This window comes from Peromyscus californicus, unplaced genomic scaffold, assembly GCF_007827085.1.
Source record: "Peromyscus californicus insignis strain IS unplaced genomic scaffold, ASM782708v3 Scaffold_10__1_contigs__length_136768540, whole genome shotgun sequence".
Lineage (NCBI taxonomy): Eukaryota > Metazoa > Chordata > Mammalia > Rodentia > Cricetidae > Peromyscus > Peromyscus californicus.
Genome location: NW_026294391.1, coordinates 52,023,516 through 52,050,850, shown reverse-complemented (window position 1 = coordinate 52,050,850; position 27,335 = coordinate 52,023,516). Strand labels below are relative to the sequence as shown.

Sequence of the window (27,335 nt, the reverse complement as noted above, 5' to 3'; positions counted from 1 at the left end):
GGAGAATGAGTGCCATATGATACTATAGCTTTGTTAAATCTCCTTAAATCTAACATTTCCACTCATACACACCCTTGAGCATTTGGCAGTTCCTGTAAGGTTATTAGGTAGATTAAAGTTTGCTGTCTGGTAACCTGAGGCTGTTTCTCTGTAACCATATAATTCAATCCTGAGATAGGTTCACTTTTAAATTCTTTTGTCTGAGTCTGAATTTCTCTATAATTCATGTTAACAGGTTTTTCTAAAGCTTTTATCTTGGCACTCAAATTGACCAACCTTTTTAATGCTAAAATAAAAATGATTAAACAAATAATATTCATAATTGATGTTATGTATATCCCATCAACATTAATTATCCTCTCATTTAATTGTTCCACTTTCAGACTGCCTAATGTGTTATCAGAGACCAAATTCCTTCAATTATAAAAATGTTTCCCACTTTTTAATGTGGGAAAAAATTTCTCTTTTAACTAATTTCTCCCTTTAAGTTATCTTAATTGACTTACCAAATCTGTCGATTATGTAGAACAGTAGAACTCTGAGGGAATTTCAAAGCAGCTACCTAGTGTAGTGGCAGTCTGAGATAGGAATCCAGAAAGAGCCCATCACCCATCAGGAAAAAAACAGCCAAAGAGACTCCAGTGGCATGCAGCTCCAGCCTGAGCCGTGCAAATCAGGCATGAACCGGGGGGCCTGAAAGGCCACAAGCAGCTTCTTAATGAATTCTTGCCACAATTGTTGGAGTGCCAATTGTAGACCAATTGCTAAATGGTCTTATTATTAAAAAAAAAACTTGGAGCCAGAAATTGGGGTTAAAGCCTGAGAGAGATCAGAGGAATAGGAAAAGCTACAGCTAACCGCACCTCATCAACTCCACAGCTTCAAAATATGAGCTAATTCCTGTCTACCCACACCTATATGCCTTTCTGTTCTGTTCTCTCATTTGCTCTCTCAACCCAGCTACATCACTTCCTCTTCCTGCCCAGCTCTGTCACTTTCTGTCTTGTCTCTACAGACCTCCAGACCTCCATGGTTAACTAGTGTTGGAATTTAAGGCATGTGCCACCACACCTGGCTCTGTTCCCAGTGTTGCCTTGAACTCACAGAGCTCCAGACAGATTCCTGCCTGCCAAGTGATAGGATTAAAGGCATGTGCTACCATTGCCTGACTTCTATATAGTGCCTGGCTTTTTCCTCTGATCTCCAGGCAAGTTTTATTTTATTGGGAGACACAGTATATTGGGGGACACAATACATCATCACATATTTGCTTTGTATTTCTCATGTAATCAGTTTTTACAACTTAAGCTAATGCATAGATACAGTCCACTTATGTACTCTTCCATTCCCATGACCCACAATTAATACATGCCAAGGTAATGTCAAGGTAATGCTTGAAACAAAAAAATAGCTTGAATATAATCTTATAAAACTTATCACAGTTCTGGGTAACCAGGACATCAAAAAAGAACTTTCCTCCATAGAGTTTTATAAAACAGGACATTATCCACTCTGCAGAGGAATACTACTACACAAGATGGTGTGGCATTCTTGAAAAGGAAGATAGGCCATCAACTCTGATGATGACTACCCTAAAAGACTCACACTGCCTTAAGCTCTCTGGGGGAATCCCCCATACAAGCAACTGCAGATTGCTGTGGGATGGTCTGCATGTCAAGTGTGTTGCTGATTGGTCAATAAATAAATCACTCATTGGCCAGTGGCCAGGCAGGAAGTATAGGCGGGACAAGGAGGAGAATAAAGCTGGGAAGTGGAAGGCTGAGTCAGAGAGTCACTGCCAGCCACTGCCATGACAAGCAGCATGTGAAGACGCCGGTAAGCCACGAGCCACGAGCCATGTGGCAAGGTATAGATTTATGGAAATGGATTAATTTAAGCTATAAGAACAGTTAGCAAGAAGCCTGCCACAGCCATACAGTTTGTAACCAATATAAGTCTCTGTGTTTACTTGGTTGGGTCTGAGCAGCTGTGGGACTGGCGGGTGACAGATTTGTCCTGACTGTGGGCAAAGCAGGAATGGGCAAGGCAGGAAAACTCTAGCTACAGCAGATAGCCATTGAAGTGACTTGAACACCTCTCTCTCTCTCTTATTAAAAAGTTATTTTCATACAATTTTTTTTATCATTTTCCCTACCCCATCTCCTCTCAGCTTCTCCCCACCTTCACACCCATCTAATTTATGTTCTCTCTCTGAAAAAAAACCACTAAAATACACAAAAATGAAAATCAAAACAAACAAAAAGGCCAATAATACACAAAAATGAAAATCAAAACAAACAAAAAGGCCAATAAGACAAAAAAATGTCCAAACAAAATGAAATAGAACAAAAAGCCAATAAAAACATGGAGTTCATTTTGTTTGGGCAGGAGACCTGCCCTGGGATGTGGTTGATATACCTAGTAACACACCATTGGAGAAAACTGATTTTACCTTTGCCAGTAGGTATCAATTGCACAGAGAAGTCAAGCTGGTGTCCAACTAGAAGTTTTGACTCTAGTGACTAGCTTTCATCATTGATGGAAGGTTTGCTTCACAGTAGAGGAGGAGAAAGGCAATCATCAACATCACAGAGTTACAAATCCTAAGATCTTTCCACAAAATATACTGGTGCAACAGTGTAAAAAATGTTATGAGAACCACCAACTACTTTTTTTATTAGATTTAAGAATCACTCCATGAGATGGAATCCATACCTGACACTGCTAAAATGGTCAAGAACCTGAGATTAGCTCGGTCATGGGCTTAGAGGAAAACCTATTTCTATTATTCTGCTAAAGGTACATAGCAATAAAATTACTCCTAATGGCATGTTGCTACACTCATAGATTAGTGCAACACTGAACCCTTGTCAAAGAAGCCTCTTTTTCAATGGGTGGGAATTAAGAAAGAGACCTTCAACTGGACAATGTGTAGAGAATGAGAGACTTTGGAGCACTTATTCCTAAATAGGACATACCTCTTCTCTCAAGCCTCAGGAATCTGTTGGGAGCACAGAGGTCCTTGTGAATACAGATAATCACTAAGGAACTAGGAATGTTAAACACACAGTGTTGTCTTTAAAGGAAGAGATTTATAACCTATTTTCTGCCCAGAAGGTGGGGGGTGAATGGAGGTGATCCCTGTGTTATCTGTATGACCAAGCCACACCTGGCTCCTCCAGGATGTCACAGCAGTCCCAGAGACAGTAAACAGCCTAGGTGACGTATGTGTTATCTTTAAGACCAAGATCACACAAGATCCTCCCCTAGGCCCCTAAGATAATACAAATAACTTATGTATAGAACCCATCTTCATGCCAGAAGTGATAGGAACTTTGAAAAGAGTTTCAATGTAATTATTTTTTATTGTACATACAGGATTGTGTTACACCAGGCATCTTTTTCCAAATTGTACTATACTTATGTCTGTAAATATATGAGTATAATGAAAATATGCCTAAAATAAATGGCCAATTGTCAAGACTCTAGAAATTTGAACCAACACAGGATACTGAGTCATCTTAAACCGGACTTCCTTCTTGCTTCATGCAGGTCATTACTTGTGGTGATATTTTATTTGTGCTAAAATGTGGTGATATTTTATTTATATGTTAATAAATAAAGTTTTCCTGGAGATTAGAGGAAATATCAAGCCATTTTAAGTAAACACAAAAGTCAGGCAGTGGTAGCACACATCCTTAATCCGATTAGTTGGCAGGCAGGGTCTCTGTGTGTTCAAGGCTATACTAGGGAACAGAGCCAAGCGTGGTGACACATGCCTTTAATCCCAGTACCAACCATAGAGACCTGGAGGTCTGTACAGACAGGCAGTGACAAGGAAGTGAGGTAGCTGGGCTAAAAGCCAATGAGGGGGCAGAACAGAAAGGCAATAGAGGCGTGGGTAGACAGGAAGTAGCAAACTTTGGGAACTGTAGCGTGGTGAGGTAAGGTTAGCTGGTGGCTACTCCTAACTCTAAGGCTTTCACCTCTATATTTGGCTCTGTATTTTTTATTTAATAAGACCATTTAAAAATTTGTCTACAATTATAGCCATGGTGTTTGCAGACACTCCCCACAGGAATCTATGAATAAAAGGAGGCAGAAGAATTGTAAGAGCCTGAAGTGATGGATGGCTCCAAGAAAACAGGATCTTCCAGACACAATAGGACTGATACACATATGAATTCAAAGACCATGACAGTATACACAAGACCTGCACAAGTTCCAACCAGACAAAATCACAGCACTGAGAAGGGTGAGTGGACACGTGTAGCCAAGGAACAATTTCAATTGCTACCTATTGATAAAGGAAAAAATAAGTTTGCTCCATTGGAGTGACACTGACTGTGTCAACCATACTACAGGGCCAGGACCTGTATCTAGAGTTTTCCTGCCTGGCCCATGGTCAGGGCAAATCTCTCTCACCTGCCAGTCCCACAGCCACTCAGACCCAACCAAGTAAACACAGAGACTTATATTGGTTACAAACTGTATGGCCGTGGCAGGCTTCTTGCTAACTGTTCTTACAGCTTAAATTAATCCATTTCTATTAATCTATACCTTGCCACATGGCTCGTGGCTTACCGGCATCTTCACATGCGGCTTGTCATGGTGGCGGCTGGCAGTGTCTCTCTCACCCAGCTTCCTGGTCTCTCAATTCTCCTCTCTGTTAGTCCCGCCTATACTTCCTGCCTGGCCACTGACCAATCAGTGATTTATTTACTGACCAATCAGAGCAACAGATTTGACATACAGACCATCCCACAGCTCAACAGTAACTGGGCAAAGAAAATGGACTCCATATTTGTTTGGGGGGTGTGTGTGTGTGTGTGTGTGTGTGTGTGTGTGTGTGTGTGTGTGTGTGTGTTTTGGTTTGGTATTTTTTTGCCTTATTTGTTTTATTTATTTTGATTTTTGGTTTTGGGGGGGCTTTTTGATATAGAAATAGAGAACTTGAACATGATGTCGAATGGGCAGCAAGTAGGAGAGGCTCTAGGAGGAGTTAAGAGAGGGTAAAGAATATGATCAAAATATAGAGTATGAAAGGAATATTAAAATAAATACAACAAAATAATTGAAGAAGATTTTTACCAAAAATACACATATACAAGTGTATGTGCATTCATATATAAATCAATTAAATGAAGTTTCATCACCTGGGATGATAATGCTTTCCCTAGAGCCATAGACTGACAAAACTCCAGTGTCAGGCGTGAGAAACCTCCCTTCAGTTGGTTGGTAAGGGGAATCTAAGGGATTCCCAAAACAACATAGGCTGTTTCTGTTGTCCTTGGTGGCCTCCACAAACTTGAAGGTAAGATCCTATTGCTGAAGTTACCACACACTTCTGACACAGGGCTTGAAAGAATCAGGGTGGCGCTGACCTGATAGCCTCCTCCTTAAGTACTAGCTCTAATATCATGGGAAGATGCTATGCAATTTGTCAATTAAGAAAAATGATTAATAATCCTACCCAGACATAAAGTCTATGGATCACAATAATGATCAGCAAAACAAGATAGACTCAAGTGTGCAGTAGTGACACATGTTGGAGGTGACCAATGGGGTTGTATAATTGGACTTAATGCTTTCTCAATAGGAAAGAATTTATGATTGGTTCTGTGTACTTACCCAACTTCTCATGGCTGAATAGGTCATTGAGCCCAGAATAGAACCTACTAATGCCACTTTCCTAAATCAGTATAATTCCTAACTGCATTCTAAACTCCTATCCTTATATCCACAGATAAGTGTTATTTTCACCCCTTATCAAAGAAGCTTTCTTTTTGGACTTAAAGACCATTTCATAAATCCACAACTGGCTGAAATGGAGAGAAAAAACTGACCTGGAGGAGTACCCATTCCCAACTGATACATCTAAAACACATCTTCTACACAAGGCTGGGGGAACACAATGGAAGAGGGCGTGGAGAGATTGTAAGAGCCAGAGAACCAGGACATTTGCTGTGGGATGGTGTCTACTACATTAGATAGGGAACTGTGCTCATGAAATCTCAACAATATTGTTACCCAAACAATATGAGCAGAATGACACCGCCAGTCAAAATTCCATTGTGAGTGAGGGAAATCTCACAAGGCCTCCCCCCTATCCATGTACATTCATACCCTTTCTTTCTTTTTCTCACTAGAAGAGTCACCCTGGAGTCTGGCTGAATTCCATCACCAACACAGAATGAAGCATTCCAGCACAATTAGCACCTGTTCAAGGATCTTCTCCCTTGACAGCTACAAACTTGCAATTTCCCCAGGAATTCCATTTATAGTCAAACAACACATACTGAACTCCCTGTGCAAACCACAATGGCTCTTATTACTTTATCAGATTATAGTTCCATCCAGGGCATCTGAGAAGCTACTTCACTTATCTCAGTTATGGAAAACTGAGAAAACAAAAGATTTCTTAGCAACCTTTTGTGATGTTTTCTAAGAACCACCCAAATGGTTAATGGCTAATGCTAAAACAAATAATTGTGACTCTCTTAAGGGGCCCAAGAGTATATTAGGGAATATCTCACTTTTGGTAACTTTCCTTCAGAGAATCTCATATCCATGTTTTCAGGTGTGCTCTAGGTCTCTTCTTGAGGAACTTTCCCCTTAATAGCTGTCTTAGTCACTGTTCTATTGCTGTGAAGAGACACCATGGCCACAACAACTCTTATAAGAGACACCATGACAATAACAACTCTTATAAAGGAGATCATTTAGTTGGGGCTGGCTTACAGTTCAGAGGTTTAGTCCATTATCGTCATGGTGGGAAGCATGCTAGTGTACAGGCAGACATGGTGCTGGAGAGTTAACTGAGAGTTCTACATCTTGATCCACAAACAGCAAACAGAGATAGAAACATTGGGCATGGCTTGAGCATTTGAAACCCCAAATCCCAATCCTAGCATCACACTTCCTCCAGCTAGGCACACCTACTCTACCAAGACCATAACTCCTAATCCCCTAATGTCCAAACATTCAAATATGCATGCCTATGGAGTCCATTCCTATTAAAACTATCACAATATCTTTAGTTAAGTCTCCAATTCTGCTTCCTGAAATTCCTCTCTCGGTGGAAGCCATGAATCCCATTTTGGTATGGGTCTAGGTCCCTCAAAGATTAGGGTACCTCAACAGGCAGCTGAGAGTGACAGTGTGGAGGTGAGTGGTTAGCTCATCTATGACACTCCTTTTTTCTGAAGCCTGGTTTCCATGCCTAGCCATCTTCTTTGGATAACTAATGCCCTCTTACTAGCTCTCATTTTCTTTAATTCTACATTTTACTTTCACTATTACCTCCAATTTTATCACTTCAGTGCTTTTAAATTATTTTATTTTAGAAGTTATGGGTGTAGCTTTGTTGTGGACTGCATACGAAGAATGAATAAGGCCCTGGGTTAAATTCCCAGCACCAAAAATTTATATATATATAAAATTAATTAATATATTTATATATAATTTATATATATAAATTACACATTGTTTGGCATACAGTGAGCACATAATAAATGCATACTGAATAAATGTGTGCCTATAGGATTAATTCCAAATTCTAGTCTGACACTCCAAGGTATTTCAAAATTTAGCTGCTGGGGAAGGAGCTTCAGTTTTCTTCAGAGATGCTGCCCCTGGTTGGTTGCCCATTCTCCAGTGGATGGCTATACACCCATGCATATAATGCTAGCACGAATTGATGGTTTAAAAAAGAATACATGAATTTAGGAGGGAGATGGTTCTGCGAGGGGTGGCAGGACAGCAACTAGGGAGTGTATTTGATTAAAATACAATGTATAACACATATAAAATAGCCAAAAAAATAAAAAATTTATTTAAAAAATATGTCTACAACCTACCTTTTCTAAACATGTCTTCCACTTCTCTTTTTAATGGACCACTACAGGAACCCTATACTCCAGGCTCCCTGGACCACTTGCCTTTTTCATTTTCTAGGTAGGCTATTTCTTCCTAGAAATCTCACTCTTCTCTGGAAAACTCTTAGTTTTAAAAAATATTTACATCTTATGTGTTCAGGTTTCACCTATGTATCTCTGCATTGTGACATCTCTTGTACACTATATAATATATTATGTTTCAGTCTCTCTTTCTCAAAGGCAAGAACTTGCTTTTATTTTCGTTGACTCTTCAGTGCCTCCCTCGGTACACCTTTCATTGACTGGTAAACTATAAACTGAGTAAGCAATAGTTCAGTGGATGGGGAACCAGGAGGAAAGAAGTCCTCCTCACAAGCCCACTTTCCTGTGTTTTGAAGAGTCCCCTTTCTCTTGTCCTCCTTTTTCCCCGCCCCTGTATTTTCAGCTCCACTTTATTTACATTTCAATGTCAATCCCTAAGCTGCTAGAGCACTTGACATTTTGGAAGCTAAATCTCCCACAGTTTCTCTCCACCCCAAGGCATTCCATAAATAAAAGATTCCTTAACCTATTGGGGTGCATTGGCATGAGGCCCGAGGCCCATGATAAAAGGTGTGTTTCTCATCTTCCCAGTTGCTTTCGAGATTTCCCCTATTTTGTTCCACACTGGTAGGACAAGCATCTTCATTCCCTTGCACTCCTCATAATCTTGACATAATTATCTGTGACATATTGATTTAAAGTGCCGCTACAGGAAAGGGAACAGGAATGTTTCGCTTGGCCTTCTGGGAGTTGTAGTTCTAGTGGCACCCGGGCTGCCTAGTCGGCCCTGGAACTGAGGACTACAGCTCCCAGGCCTTCCTAAGTCCCTACCACACAGGCTCAAAGCCACAAACCAGTAGGAGGTGGCTGTATTGTATCTATTGTATCCCTTGGCTGGTGCATTTTTACAATTCTCTGGACGTGAAATTGAGAGTGAAAAGCATGGCAGATGAACAAGAAATCATGTGCAAATTGGAAAGCATTAAAGAGATCAGGTAAGCCCTTCACTGCTTATTGCAGCATCCACCCTCCTCGATCCCCCCTCCCTTCCGGGCATCCCTGGGAGCAAAGAGAACTGTTTTTCTGTGGAAAGTATCTATTGTTGGGCTACTTGCAAAAGAGGAGCGGGAAAGGGGGCCATTCATCACAGACTTACAAATGAGGTGAAGAATGAGGGGGCAAGTTGAAATCGAGTCTAGAGGAGGTAGTTGGTGGAAGTGTGTGTGTGTGTGTGTGTGTGTGTGTGTGTGTGTGTGTGTGTGTGTGTGTGTGTGTGTGTGTGTGTGTGTGTGTGTGTGTGTGTACTAGGAGCAGGGAAGGAGGGGAGATGGCGATGCCTTTCCAGATGTAGCTAAGATAGAATAGAGGGACACACCAGGAGCCAGTCACCAGACAACTGTATTCCTTTTGGTATGGAGACGAGTGCTGGCACTCACAGACACATTTTAAAAAAATACTTGTTTAGTACAAGTCGCTTTTTGCTTCTTGCTTTGTAAACGTTGATGATTTTCCATTCAGCTTCATGACCTAGAGCTTGGGAAAGCCTTCTGAGAGCCAAGTTTAGCTGGCCTGGTCTTTCAGTTCCCAACTTTGCTGTGGCTGTAGCTGGGGATGCAGATGAACCTCGGGAGGGGGCTGCTCTTGTTTTCCTGAAACGCTTTCACCACTTTTTTCCTATCCTGAGGTTGGAAGGGGGTTGCAAACTATGGGAATGTGAGTAAGAACTGGAGGTCTGGCAAACTGGGAATTGTCACGCGTCTAATAGGTTACTCAGCAAGCAAGTTTTGATATTGCAATGAGATTCCTGCTCAGAAAACAGTAGTACCTCAAGGGCTGACTATGTGGGCCTCCCTGCTCTGCCTAAGTCCCTGCATCTGGAGTGTTTTTCAGATATATGGAGAAAAAATAAAAAATAAAAAGAGACATAGAGGATATCTTTTAAAGAAATTAGATTGGACCCTGACAAATTTAACAAGAGATTTAACCTCTGGAGTATCTGTGTGGGATCTCCACGTAGAAGTGATAGTGAAGAATCTTGGTTTCTTCTTCCTCTTGGAGGGACTGTGTCTTTCCTTTTGCAAAGCAAGGAAAATTGTCATTTTTTGAGCCCCTGGTATGCCAGCTCTCCCCCGACCCAGCCATTTTTGCAAGTGCCCTGTGACCTTTGTCATAGTGGAAAAATGGAGGCTCGGAGAATCTGAGTGAGTTCTCATATTCGCAGCGCTTGACAATGCCACAGTTTGACAGGAATGGAGTCTGCCTACAAAGGCTCTGTTCTTCTGTTTCCCCTTGAAGGGTTGCTGCTGTCTTTTTCTACAAAAGCATCAGGAGATAGGAAATGAGACTCCTAGGTGCAGGAGAATGCTAAGAGTGCAGCTAATGAAAAGCTTTGGCCTTTGAGTAGAAAGCCTCTAACTTCAGTCTTATACTCTTTGTGAACTTTAAAATAGGCTTGTCTTAGCTGGGCAGTGGCAGCCGCCCATGCTGGTGCACGCCTTTAATCCCAGCACCTGAGAGGCAGAGGCAAGAGGATTTCTGAGTTTGAGGCCAGCCTGGCCTACAGAGAGAGTTCCAGGACAGCCAGGGCTACACAGAGAAACCTTGACTCAACAAAAACAAGTGTGTGTGTGTGTGTGTGTGTGTGTGTGTGTGTGTGTGTGTGTGTGTGTGTGTGTGTGTGTGTGTATGCTTATCTTATCTGCAGAAATGGACTATTTGGGATCAAGGTCATTAATCCCTGGTGAAAATAGACCCTTTCAGTGGACATCAAGTCAGGAGCCATGACTTCTATTCCCCAACCATGTTAGATAGTAGCAGAAGAGGTTTAGAGAGAGAATCAGGAAGCCTACTAAGACAAAAGATTAAAGTAAAATCCAGAATATCCAACTTTTATTGAAAAGATTCTCACCATACCAATAAATCTACTTGAATGAGAAAATGCACAGGTGCCAGTATTGATAAACCACAGGTTTAGAATCATCTAGCAAGAGTTTTAAAATATACATCATGAAAATGCTTTAGTAAGCAATACAACACACTGGGAGCATAGAAACATCAAAAAATCACAATGCAGAGAAACTCCGGACTTTGAAACAGTGTTGAAAATGTTAAAGACTACAGAGACTTTTGGAGTTGGAGTACATGCCAGTTTGCATTATGTTATTGTCGTGAATCTATGAGAGCCAGGAATTACAATGTGTTGGTTTGAATGAAAATGTCCCTAGTAGGCCTAGGTATTTGAACACTTGGTTCCCAGTCAGTGGTGTTGTTTGGAGAGATCGTGCAGTCTTGCTAGAGGAACTGTTTTGCTGGGAGTAGCAGGTCCAGGTAGTGGGCATTCCCAATTTGCTCTCTTTGCTTCTTGTTTGAGGTTGAAGATGCTTCTTACCTTCCTCTTCTTGCTACTTGCTGCCATATCTCTCCTGCCATTATGAACTTCCCTTCTGGAACCATAAGCCCAAATAAACTTTGCCTTAAGTTAAAAAAAAATACAAAATCAAAGCAAATAGACAAGTACTGACTGCAAGAACAACACAAACCATGAAGAAGATGCTCAGGGGATCTTTAAAACAACCTAAAATTCAACAGATAGGTTCATCAATAAGATGGAGCAGACAGAAAAAAAAATGAGTCAGCTTAAACCCAAAGCAAGAGAAATCACTGTGAGATTATTACTAACCTTTAACACAGGAGCGACACAGGACAGAATGAAGAAATGGTTGGAGAAATAAGGACTAATATTGTCCCACACAGAGGAAGAACCACCTCCAGGTTCAAAAAGCTAATCAAATACTAATAGATTTAACAAAAAGAAATCTACTCCAAGGTATAGTATAATTAGTCTTCAGAAAAAGGAAAAAGACACATCTTGAAAGGAAGACAGGTGACAAGAACTAATCCCCTAATTATATCTATGAGGGGAAAAATTAGAATGGCAAATTCTTTAACAGAAACATACCAAGGTCCTAGTGGAAAGAGGTACAACATTTTCTTATTATTGTTAAAAAATTTATTCATTTTACATACCAACCACAGACCCCCCTCTCATCTCTCCTCCCACTCCCCTCCCCTGCTCTCCCCCCCCCTGTCCCACCCTCCATCCCCCCTCCAAAAGGGTAAGTTCTCCCATGGGGGGGACAGCAAAGCCTGGTATATTCATTTGAGGCAGGACCAACCCCTTCCCCTCCTGCATCAAGGGTGAGTAATGTGACCCACCATAGGTAATGGGATCCAGAAAACCGTGCAATAGAGAGATAGATCCTGATCACACTGCCAGGGACCCCTCAAACAGACCAAGCTACACAACTGTCTCCCGTATGTAGAGGGTCTAGTCCAGTCCAATGTAGGTTCTACAGCTGTTGGTCTAAAGTTTGTGAGTTCCTATGAGCTTGGTTCAGTTGTCTCTATAGATTTCCCCATCATGATCTTGACCCCCCTTGCTCATATAATCCCGATTCTCTCTCTTTTATTGAACTTATGGAGCTTGGCCTGGTGCTTGGCTGTGGATCTCTGCATCTGCTTCTATCAGTTACTGGATGAAGGCTCTATGATGACAGGGTAGTCACCAATCTGATTGCCAGGGTAGGCCAGTTCAGGCACCCTCTCCACTGTTGCTAGTAGTATAATCTGGGGTCGTCCTTGTGGAATCCTGGAAATTTCCCTAACACCAGGTTTCTCCCTAACCCCATAATGTCTTCCTCTATCAAGATATCTCTTTCATTGCTCTCCCACTCTATCCCTCCCCCAGCTCGACCATCCCATTCCCTCATGTTCTCATCCCCCATCCGTCACCCTCTATTGTCCCCCCATCCCCAGTTTACTCCTGGAGATCTCCTCTGTTTCTCCTTCCCAAGGTGATCTATGCATCCCTCTCAGAGTCCTCCTTGTTTCCTAGCTTCTCTGGAGCTGTGGGTTATAGTCTGATTATCCTTTACAGCTAATATCCACTTATGAGTGAGTACATACCATGTTTGTCTTTTTGAGTCTGGGTCACCTCACTCAGGATATTTTCTAATTCCATCCATTTGCCTGCAAATTTCATGATGTCATTGTTTTTTACAGTAATACTCTGTTGTATATATGTACCACATTTTCTTTATTTTCTGAGAAGTTGCCATACTGATTTCCAAAATGGCTGTACAAGTTTGCAGGTTGAGGTACAAAATTTTCAAGTGCTGAAGGAAAAAAATTGCCAGTGTAGAATGCTATGTGCAGGGATAATACTATACTATAATCAAAGACACTCTCAAATGCTGGAACCATCAGCAGACGTACTGTGAAAGAATGACAAAAATATTTAAAATAGAGAAAAAAAACTTTGTCAAAGGAAGCATAAACTTAGCAAAAACATGATAGAGTTGACTTTACTTTTTATTTCGAGTTTTCTTAATTATGTTGGGTGATTGAAGGAAAATTATTTTATTTTATTTTTTATTATCATATATTAATGCATAAAAATTTACAGTGACATTCCACATATGTATATAATGTACTTTGATCATATTGATCCTTATTACCACCTCTTGTCCCCTACCCCCTGGTCCTCTTCCCTATCAGACTTCTTGGAGGAAATTTTCTAACATAATTATAACAGAAACTCAGTGTATGTACAGGAATATTTATAATATTTTATGAATAGGTGAATTTAAAGAGAAATAAAATAGATAATATATTTTACTAAAGCTGATAGTGTGATGTTAGAAGATACTGATAAATTCTGTATATATAATGTATTTCTGAAAGCAAACACTAAAAATATTATGCAAAGAGATGGCTCAAAAATATTAAAAGTAGACAAAAATGGAATTCTAAAACATATTTAGTTCATCCAAGAAAGGCTGGTTAAAAAAGAAAAAAGAATCAAGCAAACAAACTCCCCACAGAAAATAAACAGGATATACAGAATTGAAAAGGCTGATGCAGTTTTTACATATAAATAATTCTACCGTAGATAATGTGTGGCTGGAGAGATGTCTTAGTGGTTAAGAGTGCTGAGTACTCTTGTAGAGGACCTGGGTTCATTTGTGGCTCACAACTGCCTATATCTCCAGTTCCAGTGTTCTCTTCTGGCCTCCATGGGCATATGCATGCATGCAGCACACTAAATTCACACAATACACATATATACATAATTAAAAATATTTTATTTTATTATTTTGTGTATATGGATATTTTGCCTACATCTGTCTGTGTGCACCCCATGCATGCAATGTCCCTGGAGGACAGAAGAGGGCATCCGATCCCCTGGGATTAGAGTCTATTATTTATATATATATATATATTTAGCCCCTTCTGGGACTAAAGATGATTATTAGCTGCAGTGTGGGTGCTGAGGATGGAACCCTGGTCCTCTAGACGAGCATCCAGTGCTCTTAATGGTTGAACCATTGTTTCAGCCCTCACATTAAAAAAAGATAAATAACTCAAAGACAACTAAAGAAGAGATTTGTATAATGAATTTCTAAAAAGCAATTCAGTTATATACCATCTACAACAAAGTTACTTAAAAATAATGATATAGGTAGATTGTGGGTTAAAAGAAAAAGATAACCTGCAAACAATAAAAAGAGGGCTGTCTCAGTGGGACAAGGCACTTACCATGCAAGCCTGGCAACCTGAGTTTAATCAATCCCTGACGCCCACATGAAGTGTATCCTCTATTCACATGATACACACATGCATTTGGTGTTATTAGCAAGTGTCCTTATAAATGCTGATACTCCAATTAATGTTCCACTATTTGCAGTTCTTCAACTGTTTTAAATTATGATTACCATTATTTGAATAGTCTTATTAAAAGAACAATCAATTTTGTTAAAACATTGGACTGTAGTAGCAACGATGATGGTATTTTCACCCAATGAAGCCAAACTAATATACACATGGACAGAGGACTAGAAGCATGCATATTTATATTGATTATTACACACACCAAAGGCATAATTTGCAATGGGGAAAGGTGTTAGGAATGGATTCTCTCATCACAGTGTATTTCATGATCGTATGTCCAGCAGAAACTCTACTGCATTTCAATGCTATATTTCAGCTTTCTAATCACATTGGTCTATTTGCTGTGTGGATTTCCTGGTTTTATAAGTAATGGTCAAGGAGAAAAAGGAAAGACAAGAGGGAAACAAAAACAAATGTAATAGAAAATAGGAAAGAGGAGGCGAGCTTTAATGAAACAGAGAAAGTGAATGTCGTAGCCATAACATGAATGAGAGCCTTTCACTACTCATGTATATACCAATATATCTGTAACATGCTCTTGTTGCCAATGCATATATATCATGTATGTGTGCCTGCTTTATATATATATATAAAATGTTCATATATTTCTAAACATATAAATACAACTTTCTCAGTATGTGTAGTCTACTGGTTTGTGTATGTTTTCAGGGCTGCTCTTTTGGTGTTGGGTAACTATTGGGGAGCTCTTCCCTGGGGAGGACTATTCCTCCCCTCAGCATTCCTTTACTGCCTGTAATTCTTTGTTTAGGGTTGGGGCCTTGTGAGCTTTCCCCCATCCATGTTGCCATGTCTATTGGTGTCATCCTTGTTCAGGTCATGTTTCAGCGGCCATGTTTGTAAGACTTCATGGTTGTAGCTCCTCTGACATTTCTAGGAGACACAATTTGATAGCAAGCTTCCTGTTCTTTTGGCTCTTACTAACCCCCACTCCCTCAATCATCTGCAATCATCCGTGAGCCTTAAGTGCAGGAGTTGTGTTGTAGATAGGACGAGGCTCCATATCTTGAATTTTGATCAGCTGTAGTTTTCTGTAAATGGTCTTTGTCTGTTGCATAGAGAAACTTCCTTGATGAGTGGTAAGAACTATAGTTATCTGTGTATATAAGGATAAATATTTAGAGTGCAGTTAGGCATTATGCTGGTCTAAATTAGTGGTTGTAGATTCTCCTCCAATAACCATGGCTTCACTAGCATGGAGTACTTAGCTAGATTTCCAGTACCATGGGAAACCATGGTTTCTCTCTTGTTGAGTGGGTCTTAATCCAGTTACAGAACTGTTGGTTACCATGAAGTTATACATGCCACCATTGTACCTTTAGGGTTATTGTGTCATGCTTATTGTTGCTGTGGTTCATAAACATTGTAGCTGGGTAGGACTGTTGATTGCTCCCTCTTTTGGAACCTTGCATGGCACCTTCTGGTACCATGAAAGCTGGTCTTCAGGGAAAAGGCTTTCAGCTCATATACAATAGCTTGGATCTGCTGGGTCCTGTGCCCAGTGTGCATAGTGTCTTTATTTAGCAATAGGGACCAACCTTCCACCTCTAGGGGGCAACCAAGGACAACAGAAATAGCCTATCATGTGTTGGAAGTCTCTTGGAAAGCCTTGACCGGTTTCTCATTCTTGGTGTTGGGTTTTTGTTAGCCTATGGTTTTGTCAGGCCAGATGGGAAATTTTCATTTAAAATATGTATGTATATGCTTATACAGATTTATCCTGTATTATAGCTATTTATGTAGGTAGTAATATGATTTTTATGACTATTTTCAGATGTCTTTAATGTTGTTTACTCTTCTCCTTTTTTCCCTCTCCCCCTAATTAAAGCTCCCTGCCTATTTTTCTGATTTCCCCTTTAGATCACTTGTACCCTGCTTTTATACTCTGTACTGACACCCCCCCCCCCACACACACACAGTATTTCCTTTCTACTTTCCTGATGTGGTGGTTTGAATGAGAGTGGCCCCCATAGGGTTTTTTTTTTTTTTTTTTTTTGGTTTTTCGAGACAGGGTTTCTCTGTGTAGCTTTGCGCCTTTCCTGGAACTTGCTTTGGAGACCAGGCTGGCCTCAAACTCAAAGATCCGCCTGCCTCTGCCTCCCGAGTGCTGGGATTAAAGGCGTGCGCCACCACCGCCCGGCCCATAGGTTCTTATATTTGAATGTCTAGTCCCTAGTTGGTGGACAGTTTAGTGAAGGATTAGGAGGTGAATCCTTTTTGGAGGAGGTATGTCACTGGGGGTGGGCTTTGAGATTTCAAAAGCTCACACCAGGTGCAGTCCCTCTCCCTCCCTCCCTCTCTCTTTCTCTGCCTGTGGATCAGGATGTGAAGGTTCAGCTACTGCTCCAGTGCCATGCTTGTCTTCTTGCCATGGTGATAAAGTTCTAACCCTCTGAAGCTATAAGCAAGCTTCCAATTAAATGCATTCATTTATAAAAGTTGTTTTGGTCAGTCTAAATGAAATTGCCAATTAACAGGGGAGACAGAGCCCCAAATGAAGCTTCCAGTACCAGGAATCAGTTACATCTAATTGAGTTGTTGGCCAAAGAAGGCCCAATGGGAACTCCCCAAAAACCCAGGCTGTTGCCAAGGCTGTAGAGAATGATCTCCACAAACTAATAGCAAAGCCCTATTGCTGAAGACAACCCTTACACAACTCATTGAACATGAAGAAGTTGAGCTAGTTCCTACATAGAGCCTTCACACTTATGGGCTAATGTTCTTGGTACAGGAAGGTACTCTGCATGCTATTAAAGGAGAAACATAAACACCAGCCCAGCTACAAACCTATCAATCTACAATGATATTCTGCCTGCAAGATATTCTAGTGCAGTGGTGGCACAAAGCTTGTGGGAGTTACTAACCAATATCTTATGTGTCTTCAGGCCCAAACCCATACTCATTGTTGCTGGGATGGCCAAGAACCAAAGATTAAATAGCCCAGAGATCTAAGCTAAAACCAAATACTACTGTCCTACTAAGGCAATGTAACAATAAAATAACTCCTAATGGCATCCTGCTATACTCATACATCAGTGCTTTGCTCAGCCACCATCAGAGAAATTTCCTCCTGCTGCGGATGGGAACAAATAATGGGACCCACAGACAGACATTATGTGAAGAGTAAGAGCCCTTGGAACACTCAGCCCTAAATGGACGTCTCCATCAAATCCCTCCCCTTAGAGCTCATGGAACCCTGTGGAATAGGAGCCAGAAAGAGTGTAAAATCCAGAGGGGATAGAGGCCACTGTGAAACAAGCCCTTCTAAACACAACAGGACTGATGCATGTATGAACGTACAGAGACTGAGGCAGCATGCCATATTTTTCCAGTGTATTTTTTGGCATCTTTGTTGAATATTAAATGGCTGTAGTTATGTGTACTTATATTCAGATCTTCATTTTCTCCCCAATGGTATACATGTCTGTTTTGTGACACTAGCATGTTGTTTTTATTATTGTGCCTCTGATACTGATATATTGAGATCTGGAATGGTAACCCCTCCTGCATTGCTCATGATTGTTTTGGCTACCACTCCATTTGTGAAGCTTTCCCTTGAGTTTCCTGGTTGTGTTGTTCCATTTTTAAATTCCATCTTCATTTTATATTGAGTTCTCTTCGATCTTTCTCTTTATTGAATTGCATTTTCAAATCCTGCATTATTTTATTCAGCCTTATGTTTGTCTTTTCTTGGGTAACAGGCCTTTATTCTCTTTAAGTTCACTGAGCTATTTGTTTCTGTTTTCTTTAAACTCTGAATTCTTTGATGAAGTTTATATATTTTTTTTAAAGTTCTGTATCCTGGGATTAACCTACATAATTGTTCTTACATAGAATTTCTATAGGACATGTGGATTGGGGGGGGTGAAGAGGGATGGGGAGTACACATGCCTTTGAACTTTTATTTTGCAATGAGACCTGGGCACATGGACTTCTTGTTTTGAGTGTGTTTGATGTGGACACAGAAGGCTTGACTGGTACACAGGCTTTGCTACTCAGTACAAGCTGGCAGTTATAAAAAAGTGCACATGGGTCTCACCAGGCTGTGCCCAGTCCCTGGTTGTGGGATCTAGATTGGGTCTGGAAATTGAGATGAGTTCAGTCAGGGTAGGATCAGGCATAGTCACCAGGATGGGCCATAGCACAGGATGTATGGGCCTGTCTGGCCGTGAAGTATGAATCAGGACCAAATGTCCATAGGGGCAACTAGAATGGGAAGGGGTTGTGCCAGCAAGGCTAAGTATGTTATCTGTGTTTCTACAGCACACAGACAGGCTAGAGGGTCCCTGGCAGGGAATGGTCTGGGGGATGGTGAGTTCTAAAAGAAGGAAGAGGGCCAGGAAAAAGTCATGATCCTTGGCAAGCAGCTGCAGGGCTACCTGAGTTGGGAGGATATAAAGATAGGAGTTGTCATGGAATAAAGATTAAGTTACATGTGTCTGTATGGGCTGGATAGAGAGTTCCTTGGAGTGAGGGTTTCAGTATCTTATGGGCCCAAGTGAGGAAGAAGGGTCAAGAGATGGTCACGATCGAGAAGAGCATCCACAATTCGACCAGGGTTGGGAAGGACTGTGCTTGGGTGCACAGGTAGGTTACCTGTATCTCTGCCCTAAGTGGGCTGGCTAGTGGGCCCCTGGCAGTAAGAATTCCACTGTTTCATGAGTCTCAAAGGGAAAAAGAGGATCTGGGAGGTCTTGTTGCTATCTCTATTTAATTGATTATAGACTAGGAAGGCTTTTCTTGGCCCCTTAATAAGCCAGTATTCATATTATACTTATAAGATGGCATATGATAATGAAGCCATTCTAATCTTAGTAACCAGTATTATGCCTTATAGCACACCTATAGTACTTGTTTAGTTCTTTGTAACAATGTCTGGACCACTGTGGTGAAGGAGATAATCATGGCTGAACTACTGGGCAGAGTCGGGGAGTACACTATCATTTGTTGACTGCTCATCATGTGCCACATGCTTGGGAACTTTACATGTGTTAACTCATTTAATCCCTACCACAAGACATGTGAGGTAGGTGGTGTTATTCCCACATTAGTACTGAGTAAGTCAAAGCGGAGAGAAGTAAGGTAATCGGATAATGCCACTTTCTTGATATTTAAAATTTTAAGAATCCCTTTTTGGCTGAGGATGAAAGACTTAACTCATCCCAGCATCTCAGCTGTGGGTTGATCTTTTCTAAAATCCCTAGATTCATCTGGGCCCCTGTCCCTCTTTCAGATTCAGCCATGCTAATCTGTCTTTAGTTGTTCCTTTATTGTGTTGTGTCTTTCTGCTCTAGGGCCTTCATTCATGCCATCCTCACTACCTGGACTGCTTTCCCTTGTCACTCTGTACTCAATGACAGAGGACAAGTGTTCAGTAAATATTTGTTGGACATATGCTACTTAGTGCATACTTATTAGATATAGTTAAGTGTAAAATTAATTGTTATTATTATCCAAAGGCAAAAATCTAGTTAAGGGCAGAACTAGCATGTATACCCAGGTATGAGTTTAAAGTACATGTTCTTTCAAGATGGTTCTCTTCCTGTAGAAATGGGTTCTTGACCCAATACCCTCTCAACTGGCTACATGAATCAAGATAGGATACTACTCTGATTATCAGTTTCCCATCTCTAAAATTGTGATAGAAGGAGGTAGAGTTCCAGATGTTCTGTATATAATCTAGAAGATGTTGAGAATAGAAGTCTAGATAGAAAGGGGTATAAATAAGTAATTTTCTCATAAAAGTAAATATTGTTCCTCTATAAGACAGGTCAATAGCTCCATCCAGAGTTTTTCATACCACTGGTAACTTGACTGAAAGGTAATGTAGTATAGTGTGTAATATGCAGGTATTGGAGTTACTTTTGCATCACTATGTCAATGTTCCTGACATAAGCAAAACAAGGGGACATTTTTAGATCAGCCAGCCATGCTGTATGGTATGAGAGCCATCAGCTACAAGTTTAACGTTAAATTCATTAAAATTAAGTATCATTTATAACTCAATCCTTTAGTTATAGTAGCCACATTTCATGTGCTCAGCAAGCTATATGGGCTATTGCTTTGGAAATCATGCATACAAAACATTTCAGTCACTGCAGGAAGTTTATTGGACATTCCTCTTTAGAATTTCTCAGAAGGTCACTGTTGCTGGTTATCTTTGATAGGGGTGCTTTGTGATGGGAGACTTTTCTTTGTAATGAGAGGCTTTTTAGCATCTCTGGCCCATATCCACTAAAGCCCAGTAGTCCTCTTCCTTGACTCAATCCCACAGCTGGAACCTGCACCCTCCTTTGCAAAAGTCCTGAGGCAATAAAATTGACCCCACTTTGCTCTGATTGTCTCTGTCTGTGAGAGCAAGGATTAGAAAGATGGCTTAGAAGGAGAGGCCTGACTCTGCTTCCCATTTCTGTCTTCCTCCATTCTCCTGCTGGCCTGTTTCCTGCTCTTGAGAAATTTCAGGAACAAGACTCTGCAGATGGAAAAGATCAAGGCCCGTTTGAAGGCTGAGTTTGAAGCACTGGAGTCAGAAGAGAGGCACCTGAAAGAATACAAACAGGAGATGGATCTCCTGCTACAGGAGAAGATGGCTCATGTGGAGGAACTCCGGCTGATCCATGCTGACATCAATGTGGTATGTGACTTGTTGCCTGGAGCCTGTCTCTGGGCCTGTTAAGGATGAGGTAATAGAAAATGATGTTACCTTTCATTTAGATGTGACTGTGGCCAGCTCAGACGAGAAGGCTGTGGAGTAGAAAATTCTAGTTTTGAGGCTAGCTCTGGTTATGTTACTGACCAACAGCAATGGACGAGTCCTTTATTTCTGAGAAAATTTCCATATTTTCTCCCTGTATTATGAAAGAGGCTAACTGACCTTCAAGGGTTCATTCAGTTCTGACATGTTCTCATTCTGGAAGTCTGCAGCTTAAGAAGTAGCTAAGGAAAAGTGGACTAGATGTCTGCCCCTTGAGGATGGCTTAAAATACTCAAAAGCTTCCAACAAGACCAAACAAATCTTCTCTGTCTGCTTATGAAAGTGGGACTCTCTTGTTTAGACTGCCATTTGGAAACTCTTGGAATATTGGGAATAAATTGCTGCATTGACAAACTTCCCTTGAATGGAGTTATTCATTAATAGTCTAGGCATCTCTACTTGCTATTCCTTTATCAGGAAATGGGAAGGGTTTACCCATGAAGTTCTTTCTAATCCTTAGAGCCTATGACAGTATCTTTTTTTAATTCATTTTTTTTGATGGAGCTAAATTTTTCTTCTTGGCAAACTCATTTCTGTGAGATTACTCATTGCCAGAATATTGTCAGGCCTAGAATCCTTAAAAAATATAAAAATGAGGCTTGTGTAATAGACCCCTGGGGTTTTATGTGTTAGAGAGCACAAGATTGTAGGTCTCCTGGAGGGAACTGTAGACTTTGCTGCAAGCTGACTGATGATATAGAATCAATAGAATGAATCATGTGTTCTTCATAGACTAGTTGAGAATCCAGGCCAGTAGATCTCAGACTAGAGTATGAGAGTCAACTGGAGAGCCCATCAGAACACAAATTGTTGAACTTTTCTCCAGAGTTCCTAGTTACATCTGTTAGGTAAGGGCTTGAGAATTTAAAATTCTTTGTTCCTAAATGCTGCTGCAGCTGCTGGTGGGGGATGGAAATAAGGGTGGTAGGGTGGAAGTGTGGCAACCACAGCTTGAAAACAATCGACCTAGGGAAAATGTAACTGGCCTGGAAGACACAAGTCTTCAATCTTTTGTGTAGGTTTTGTCCATAAAAAATATAAGAATAAACCCTTTCTTCTCTGAACTTCAGCTCCCTAACCTCTAAAAGTGGAGATGATGACCTAGATGAGGTGAGCTAGATGATCTCTAAAGGCAATTCCAGCTATGAGGTGTTGTTAATTTGAGTAATTTAACCACCATTTTTTATGAGCTTTTACTCTGTTAATTCCTATATTAAGTGCTTCACATGAATTTGATCATCGAATCTTTATTAAGACTGCATGGGGTATGCACTGCTAAACTTTCACTATCATAGTACTGAAGAAACTGAGGCTTGATCAGTCATGTAGAAGATGTAGAGAACTTGAACATAGACTGGTCTCCCTCTGGAGTCGGTGCTATTATCTGTTCAGTTAGAAAACTTCCTGGAGAACTTCGGGATCTTTTCTGTTTCTCCCCTGCTCTATTTTCCAGATGGAAAACACCATTAAACAGTCAGAAAATGACTTAAACAAGTTGCTGGAGTCAACCCGGAGGCTTCATGATGAGTATAAGCCGCTGAAAGAACACGTGGATGCCCTGCGTATGACATTGGGTTTGCAAAGGCTTCCTGACTTGTGTGAAGAGGAAGAGAAGCTCTCCTTGGAGTAAGCTGCCTGCCCTCTGACCCCAAAATAACACGATGTAGCAGAAGGGAGAGGGGTGGGGGTGGGGTGGGGAGTGGCGACAAAGATGGACATGGATATATATATATATATATATATATAGCCTGAAAGTCGGAGTACATAGTCCTATTCTTAGGCCTGTTAGTGGCTAATTCCTTGCATGACCTTCTTCAAGTCTCTATGCTGACCTATTACCAAGAACAATGATGAGATGATGTTTATTAGGTGACTTTTTAAAAGACTTTGTGCAACTTTTGACAATGTAAGAATTTTACCTATGTACTGGCATGATGGCTCAGGGGATAAAATGGCTTTCCACCAACCCTGGGGACCTGAGTTCCATTCCTGGGACCCATGTGTTAAAAGGAAAGAATGAACCTCTGCAGACTGTCCTGTGACTTCTGTCCTTATGACATGGCAGCATCGTGTGCCTGCCTACACATACACATGCACAAATAAATAAATTTAATGTATCATTCAAAAATAATTACGTATGAATTTTAAAAGGTCACTTTCCAAGTTAGGGTCTAGAAGAGTATGCAGAAGCCTTTGAAAACATAAAAGGATATGCTTCCATTTTCTCCAGAATCTAGCCTGTCTTTTAATCTCAAGACCCAGAGTTAAAAACTAGGCTCATTTTAAAGAGAGAGTTCAGCCCAACAGGAGGAAGTATATCCTAAAGGTACAGCTGGTTGCCTGTAGAAGTAGTGAGCTTCTTGTTCCTAGGAGGATATAAATATAGGCCTGAGAATGCTTAATAAGAACATTGCAAGTGACCATCAAGTAGAGAATAGGTCTAGTATCTTGCTAGCCCTAAGATTTCTTGATCATCTGCATCTATCAGAGTTAACAAGAAAAATGTCTACCATTGCTATTGATAATGTACCTAGTATTAAGTGGAAAGAGCCATGTGCTATAGGGAGGGTAGTATTGTTCTAGAGAAGGTCGTAGTACAATTTTTCGTTCCTTAGCATAGAGACTTTAAGAGGGGCAAGTTTCTTCTTGCTTTCAGAATGATCTAGCCAATGTCTTTCACCCCCAAAGTTACTTTGAGAAGCAGAAAGCAGAATGGCAGACAGAACCTCAAGAACCCCCCATACCTGAATCCCTCGCTGCTGCGGCTGCTGCTGCCCAACAACTCCAAGTGGCCAGGAAGCAGGACACACGGCAGACAGCCACCTTCAGACAGCAGCCTCCACCTATGAAGGTGAGTAAGCTAGATTGGACCATGGAGGAAGCAAAGTATCCTCCAATAGGATGCTGATGATACAGTATTTGAGGTTGTGGCCTTACTTACTTTAGATCTTATTTAAACAGTGTTTGATTGGGACACAGAGGATCGGATGCTATGTTGAATCCATGTTGCTTTTGTTGCTGCACATTCCCAGAGAGATTAGAATACAAGAAGCTTGGCAGACCCTGCTAAAATATAATTTTCTAAAGGTTAGAAAGATGATCTTTATACAAATACATTAGTGAGGGATCCGGCAGAACCCCAAGGCAGCTTCTAAGTACATTTGATGAACAGATGTTTACATGGTTGGAAACAGATGCTGAAATAAATTTGGAAATTTTTATACAAAAATTATTTATGTCTTCTAGAGACGTAAATGTACTACCTTTGTGATTACCTTTTCTTCCCAGTGGAATTAATTTGCATTTCTACTAGGCAAAAACTGTTCGTGGGTTATCAGTGAAGCATCACAGAATCAGGTCAATAGTAAATAGTCAAACAGACATTTTACTGGAGTAGTTGCCCAGTAGACATAACCTACAGGTAGAATCTGACTTGTTATATGCTTTCATTGATGATTTTCTGACACACACATGCCAAGTGATTTGTGTGTTGTATCTTTTTTTGGTTTGGTTTGAGGCAAGGTTTCTCTGTGTAGCTCTGGCTGTCCTGGAACTCACTTTGTAGACCAGGTTGGCCTCGAACTCAGAGATCCCCCTCCCTCTGCCTCCTGAGTGCTGGGATCAAAGGCATGTGCCACCAAGTCCAGCTAGTGTCTTGTCTCTTAACATAAAATAGAGTTGAATAATTGTAACAGACCACTTAATGTGGAAAGTCTAATATAGTTATGAGCCACCACATGGTTCAGGATGTAAAAGCACTTACCATGTAAATGTGATGATCTGAGTTTGATCCCTGAATCCCATGGTGGAAGTAAAGAACCAACTCCCAAAAGCTGTTATGACTCTTTTCTGGGCTGCTGAGTATCTGCAGTCTGAAGCATTACTTAGAAGAGTCTGATCGCACTAACTTTATTTATCCTGTCTACCCCCATCAGGCCTGCTTGTCATGTCACCAACAGATTCATCGAAATGCACCCATATGCCCTCTTTGCAAAGCCAAGAGTCGGTCACGGAACCCCAAAAAGCCAAAACGGAAGCAAGATGAATGAAGAGAAGGTGAAAGGCTAGACCTCTGTTGATCGTAAACCCTCCCTTTGGCCAGAGTGATAGATGTCCTGATTTTCTAAAACTTACCCCTTCCCTCCCCTCCCGAGTCTTCTATTTAATTTGCTGGGAGAATAACCCCTCTCTCTTTGCTCTTCTTTCTTTCTACTCTTGGGACATCAGTTTCAAGAACAGCTGTGGTTTAGGTGCTAATGACTGGGTCTCATGACTCCTTCTCTCCAGCTCACCTCTCAACTACTGTCCTTGTTTGGAGCTGACTGCGGCATAAAAGGCCCTGATTAACCTTTCCTTTTGTTCCCGAGGACTGGAACCTAATGAGCTGCAGGGTGTAAGGACTGGAGGAGGTCCATTTCCTGCTTTAAGAAATGGCTTCTATGATTTCCTTCCCTCTATTTTTGCCTTAGGTTCTGAAGGGACAACAACTTTATTTTTGCTGGACTTCTCAATGGGCTGAATGCATATATCTCTCCAATATCCAGCTCATCACTAAAGCCCAGAAGTAATTTAGACAAGTGTTCTTTCTTATAGTATTTGTGAGGCTCTGGCGTTATTCTATAGTTCCATCCAAGTCTTCCAGTTATCTTCAAGTTCTTACATACCAGGCTGAGCGTCTTGAGATCCCAAGATCTGGGGGTCTTTCCCTATACCTTTTTTTGTTCTTTGCAAATCAGTAGACATTCCCCACAATGAAATTAGGGAGTCAGACCCATGCTACAATCTCATCTAGTTCACTGCCTAAAATTGAGGTCTGATAGCTATGGTATAGGAATTGCCTTGGGCTGAGAAACCCTGAGCTGACTTTAGCTTTGAATTTTGTTTAAAAACCACTCTAATATCTGCTCAATTGTATAGCATTGGGAGGAGAGAAGTGGATATAGTGTTACATGAATGCCAATCATTTCATACATGCAAGTGGGTATGACTTTGGTTTTCCATTCTTTCCTCCCTTTGGGTCTGTCTTCCCTAAGATAGCCTCAGTTAAGGAAGTTATTGGTCACTCTTTTTCTGTGGGTTGTGTAGGTGACCTTCCTTCCCCACAAAAGGAATGAAGCTCTTCAAGCCCCACAGCTCACTTCTTTATCAAAGCTAAGCTTCCTCGTCATGCTACTCTTAGACCTACGGAATGAAATCAGGGCTGACTGGTGAAAAAGATTTAGGTGCAGGTTTCTACCCCTGGCTGGGGAGAAGAGAGACATATTTATTCTGTTTTTCTTTAACTTTTGGCTTTGAGTCATGATAATATGTGTTCCAAACATCAACCATTCCTCTGCCTTTTGAAAATAAAAGTGTTATGATATGATTTCATAAATCCTTTTAAATAAATGTTCATTTGTTGGAATAAATGCAAATGGGGTGCATTCTGTGTACTGGACAACACCAACAATAACAATAGAGAGGGGGAAATGAAAAAGACCAGGAGCTGGGAGGACTGCAGTTGAAGACAGACAGATGGCTGGAGCAATGCTGCCTGCCGTGGCTAGAGTGGAAGTGCAGGACCCCAACGCTGAGACTCACTACTATTTTCTTCGAGTGACTAGTTAAGAATATGGGGAGGATTGTATCCATGTCACTACCTGAGTGAATGAAAACATAGGAGCATGGTGAAAGCAGACCAAAGCAATTATATTAAGGCAGGAACTATGGCTCTTATAATCTTTCCACTGCCTCTTCCTCAATATTCCCTGAGCCATAGATGCAGGAGCTGTGATGTAGGTGTTTCTGTTGGGGCTGGGTTCCCTACTAATCCCCTGATTAGTGCATTGTGTTCAGTTGTTTTCTGTGATGTCTCCATTTGCTGTAGAGAGGCTTCATTGATGAGGAGTGGTAGCTACACTGATCCTGTGGGTATA

General features: G+C 41.0%; 1 protein-coding gene across 3 annotated transcripts; it reads left to right on the top strand.

The window, feature by feature from the left end:
* Window positions 1-8,693: 8,693 nt before the first annotated feature.
* On the top strand, window positions 8,694-26,834 carry Zc4h2 (zinc finger C4H2-type containing). 3 transcript variants are annotated; one of them, XM_052732981.1, is made up of 5 exons: window positions 8,694-8,914; window positions 21,120-21,300; window positions 22,874-23,046; window positions 24,109-24,271; window positions 25,356-26,834. In XM_052732981.1, exons 1-5 carry the CDS (start codon window positions 8,862-8,864, stop codon window positions 25,467-25,469), a joined length of 684 nt encoding a protein of 227 aa, XP_052588941.1. In that variant the 5' UTR covers window positions 8,694-8,861; the 3' UTR covers window positions 25,470-26,834. The 3 variants fall into 3 exon arrangements, with proteins under 3 accessions (XP_052588941.1, XP_052588955.1, XP_052588949.1); XM_052732989.1 differs by having other exon boundaries at window positions 8,696-8,914; window positions 21,129-21,300; XM_052732995.1 differs by lacking the exon at window positions 24,109-24,271 and having other exon boundaries at window positions 21,129-21,300.
* Window positions 26,835-27,335: the final 501 nt, after the last annotated feature.